Raw genomic sequence first — 5,295 nt, forward strand, 5'->3', positions numbered from 1 at the left:
AAAGGTAAATTTATTTCCTAATAAAATAGAAGATAGAAAACAATTACAAAGATTTTTAGGGTGTATAAATTATATTTCTGATCAAGGATTCTTAAAGAATATAACAGAATACACTAAAAACTTATTTCCAAAAATTAGTACTAAAAAAGAATGGAAATGGGATGAAAAAGATAGTATGCAAATTCAAAAGATTAAAAAATTATGTGAAAAACTTCCAGAACTTTATATTCCAGAGGAAAATGACTACTTAATAGTAAAAACAGATGCTTCAGACATAACCTGGTCAGGATGTCTAAAAGCTAAGAAAGCTATAAAAAGTTTGAAACAAGAAAAAGAATCACTAGATTCTAAATATTCCCCAAAAGAATTACTTTGCAGGTATATTTCAGGGACTTTTACTCCAACAGAGCAGAGATATACCACTCATGAAAAGGAAACTCTAGCAGCAATTAAATCTCTTAAGAAATGGAAAATTGATTTACTACCCAAAGAATTTACATTAAGGACAGATTCAAGTTACCTAACAGGTTTCATACGATATAATTTAAAAGTTGATTATAATCATGGACGATTGGTAAGATGGCAATTATTTTTGTTATAATATCCAATAAAAATTGAATATATTAAGGGTGACAAAAATGTTATTGCAGATACATTAACAAGAGAATGGAGTTCGTCTACAACGCATTAGATCAAGAAATTCAAAAATACGAGCAAGAACTCGAAAAATGCAAGCATTGTCAGTAAATAAGGACAAAGATCCAATCTCTCAAGAAGGCCATCGAAGCAATGAAATCAACACAATAAGAAAAACCATCAGAGTTCAGCCAGCTAAGCGTGGTGGACAAATCAGGTGAAGAAAAAATTTCAGAAAACAAAACAATTGCTGAAATCATTAAAAAATCCACCCAAGATAAAAAATATTATGTAATTTATAATGGCCCCATGAAAGGAGTATATGATGCCTGGGAAAAAGCAGCACCATTCACACATCAATCAAGGATAATTCATAAAGGAGGGTTTCTAACACTGGAAGAGGCAAAGGAATCCTTCAGGGAATATGAAGCTCTCCATCCGGAGCAAACCTTAAAAAGAGCAGATAAAGCTCCAATTCAAACCCAGAGAACAGGGATAATAAGAAACATTCCTACAAGGGCTGAAATCAAGGAAAAGAAAAGGGTCTGTAGATCAAATCTCAGAGAAACCCTTAACATAGTCCTAAATTGGACTGAAAAAAAAGGGCAATTTTGGGATATTATCCTATTGCCAAAGAACAGCTAACAAAGCTAGTTATCTTTCCAGATGCTTCCCCATCTGACACTTATCAGTTCTTCCAGTATGGATTAATTGATACAATTTTAATTTTTAATGATCTAAAAATTATTAGTGAGTTTCCTGCAGGATTCGTTGATGCAGTAAAGAGATTTAAAAATATGATTGACAATGTAAATCCAAGGGATATATCTCTAAAATTTACAAACAGTCAACTTATTTTTAATGAAGAAGAAGAATGCTTGGTTCCAGCACACCAAGTAATATTCATGTCCGTCTTCCCAGAAAATTTTCAACCAATTGATCAGATTCAAGACTTAACAATTTACAGTCATGAAGGAAGGCTAGCCAGCACATTAGCAAGGGTCTTTGAAAGAACTTAAAAAATAACGAAGGAATCTCACACAAGGATTAATTATAAAAGTAGAAATACTTTGCTTGTGTCCAGCAAAAAAAATGAAATTGAAGAAAGAGAGATGAGACTCTTGGTGGAATTTGAATCAGCATTCTACAACTTATCCGGACTTTTAGAAAAGCTCCCTGAAGGGATAAAGAGGAATCTCTGCTATTTGATAAAAGACAGAGAAGACCACAAGTGCCAGCTATGTGCCTCAGAGTTATCTGAAGAAAGCAATAATGAAACGGAATCAACTCACATGATGAAAGAAGAGGACAATGCATCTGAGGGACACATGATAAAAGAGGAGGACAACACATCTGAAGCATCTCTCAATATTATTGCATAGTGACGTAAGCACTTAGGTCATAAAGCACCAACGATGTAGCTGGTGCAAGATAAGCAAACAATGACGTAAGCAATGACGTCATAAGAAGGGTAAGGATGGGAATTGTCCATCAAACCCAACTATTATAAATAGGTTGCTAGGCAATTGTAGAATCATCAGAAAATAGAAAACAGGAGGCAAAGAGTACTCACATGCTAGGAGAGCAAGGAGGAAGCTGCCGAGGCGATTCTATGGTCTGAGGAAGAATTCCTTTAGGAAAAATAGTTCTAAACTCCCCTCTAGAGTTAGTATTTACAATCTCCCCTCTGGAGATAAAAACACCTTATGTAAAATATACTAAATAAAGGAAGTTTTTCTCCAAAAAGGTACATCTTCATCCTAGTCTTTCAATTATGAATTATTTAGAAAGTTTAGAATTAACAGAAGAATCTGATTATTATAGATTAACCGCTTTATTAGATAATGAAAAACAGGCTGTTCTAAAAACAGAGTTAAATCTCAAATCAAATGAAAATTTTAATAAACAAACCTTTTAAAAGAAGTTTTTAATAGAAAAAATATAATATACTATGGAAAAATTCAACTTGAAGCCCCTATAAAGATAAAATCTGCCAATGGAGAACTTGAAATAGTTTTGATAAATGATGAAGAATTAAGTAAACAGATTGAAAAAATTAAGGATCAACAAAAAAGATCTAAAATTGGATGGATTCATATTAGTACCATACAAGTCTTAATCAAATCTACATATATGAAAGGAATTAATTCACCAATAAACTTAGCAATCTGTGACAAAAGAATTACTGATGACCCAATAGATCAAATAATTGGAATTGTTCATGGAAACTTGGCAAACGTAAATGTTAAATTCAATGCCCATCTTGGATATGCTATACCTCTATCAACTGAAAATCTTGGAAGATCTATAAATTTGGCTTATAAATTTCATAGAAAGAATCTAATGGAACAAGATGATGAACCATTTTCAATTACATATGCAATAAATTATGCTTTAACAAATAGCCATCATAGTATAATATTTAAAAATAGAGAAAGAATTTATGTCGATGAATTATTCAGAAAATTGTAAAAACAGAAATACTAAAATATAAAGCTATTGAAAACCCAGTTCTATTATTAAAAGAACCATCAGGAAAATTATTTTCATCGAATTTTCAAATAAGAGAATCTAAAATTAATAGCCCTTTAAGTTTATCTAAGTTAAAGATTAAAGAAGAAAATTCTGAAATAAAAGAATTAACAAAAAAGGTCAAAAAATTAAATGAAACCCTAAACACTAAATTATGACAATAAATAAAGAAGAAATATATGTAACTTATCAAGACAAGAAACAAGAGCTCTTTGAAAGAGAAAATCATTTGAATTATTTACAGTTTTCTGAAATAAATCAAAGAGCATTTGAAGCTCTAAAAATAATCTATGACCAGTTAAAAAGAGAAGAGCTAGAAAAATTAATAGAATCTCTAGAAAATAGTGATGAATCGATGATAGAGTTTGCAGAAATTTTAATAAATAATGAAGCATAAAAAGATTGAATAACCAGAAAATAAAATAAAAAGAAAAAGGGCGGAAAAATTAAAAAGTAAAATAAAAGAGTATAAAAGGGAATTAAATAACCTTCAGATCGAAATTGATGACCTTATAATAAAAAGGATAGAAATAAGAATAAATATAAACAAGTTGGAATTAAATTTAAAAAATTTATAAATGCCTGGAAAACCATATTATGACTTAAAAGAATTAAAACTGTTGAAAGAAAAAATGGAGAATGAAGTCGAAAAATTAAGAAGGTATTTAGAAACAACAGAAAGTGTAGAAATAAAAGAAGTTTTTGAGGATTTGAAAAATTATATTAAAGAAAAAGACAAACAGATAAAAGATTTTATATACAATAATCCATGCAAAAAAGAATATTATAAACTAAAACAAGATTGAAAATTATAAAAATGAAATCACAATATACATCGAGAAATGGTAAAATTTGGTATCATATAGTAGAAATGGTAAAAATTGGTATCAGAGTCAAGTTAACGATTAAGGATAACACTTTCTCTTTAAGCAACACTTTTTAGTGACACGCTTTTTTGCCACAAAAGACAAAAGTATGTAAAAATGCATCTTTACAGTAGAGGGCACCAAATGAAAATGTTATCCAAATCCTAATGGGAGGCTCTATCCTCTGCTCTCTTGACACTACTTAGCTCTCAGGCCCACTGTGTTGACTTGTTTGATTAATTGACAACAACCTTGATATAAAAAAAGGTCTCAATTCAATGAATGCAAAAGAAATATCTTAATCCAATATGAACTAAAGAAAGGGTAGTAACGCGTGTCGTGGGGTAAGAGGAGGTTGGTTTATGTGTTGGCACCCAAATGGCGACACATGGTTCCGCTCCGCCACCCCGACCCTAGCTTAAACTACACTTTCTCTTGTATTGTGGTTATAAAAGGAACCACACAGGCAGTATTAGAATCCAGAGGGAACAGAGCCACCCCATCAGCCGTGGTTGCTGCTGCGGAACTCCGCCGTTACATCCATCAGAAACGATCTTCCGCAGCAGCAAACTAACAATATCCTTGTCATATAACATAATAATAATAATAATAATAATAAGCATGGCTCGCTCTCTCTCACAAGTAAACCGCCTTGGTGCTCTTGTTGCTGAAGCTTCCTCCTCCTTAATCCCTCTTCGTCGGTGAGTTTTCTTTTCTTCTTTCCTCTTCCTCCTTATGATTGATATTTTATTTTTGGTGATTTGTAGTTTGTTGCATGGTAGGCGGGGTTATGCGGCAGTGCGTGATGCTTCAAATTCCATTGTAGAAGGAAAGGGGGGAGGAGGTGTGTGCAGAGATTGGGCCCCAGATCCAGTAAGCGGTTACTACAGGCCCATCAATCACACTCCACAAATTGACCCGGTGGAGCTCCGACACATGTTCCTCAACCGCAAACTCACATCAGACCACACCCCGGGCCCACACTCATAATCATATTATCATATCAAAACCAAAAGGCTTTTTATGCTTCCTATGATCGTATCCGAAAGCAATAGCAATGATATACTCGTTTTTGTTTGCGTGTCCTTAGTTTCTATCCATCTATATTTGCTAAATTAGTAATGGACTTATCCTTCATACTTTTTCTTTCTTGTTCTTTTGTTAATCTAATAACACATTAATCGTGCTATCCCTCCATTTATATGAGACCGGATTAATAAGAATCAAAATACTTAGCTGAACGGAACAGAAAAACAGAAAA

The 5,295-nt window shown here is 32.5% G+C and overlaps 1 protein-coding gene across 2 annotated transcripts; it reads left to right on the plus strand.

The window, feature by feature from the left end:
• Nucleotides 4,203–5,183, plus strand: LOC107638683 (late embryogenesis abundant protein Lea5). Of its 2 annotated transcripts, none has more exons than XM_016342050.2 (2): nucleotides 4,203–4,735; nucleotides 4,817–5,183. In XM_016342050.2, the coding sequence occupies exons 1-2, from the start codon at nucleotides 4,656–4,658 to the stop codon at nucleotides 5,022–5,024; spliced, it is 288 nt and encodes a 95-aa protein (XP_016197536.1). In that variant the 5' UTR covers nucleotides 4,203–4,655; the 3' UTR covers nucleotides 5,025–5,183. The 2 variants fall into 2 exon arrangements, with proteins under 2 accessions (XP_016197536.1, XP_016197527.1); XM_016342041.2 differs by having other exon boundaries at nucleotides 4,436–4,735; nucleotides 4,802–5,183.

This window comes from Arachis ipaensis, chromosome B01 (genome assembly GCF_000816755.2).
Source record: "Arachis ipaensis cultivar K30076 chromosome B01, Araip1.1, whole genome shotgun sequence".
Lineage (NCBI taxonomy): Eukaryota > Viridiplantae > Streptophyta > Magnoliopsida > Fabales > Fabaceae > Arachis > Arachis ipaensis.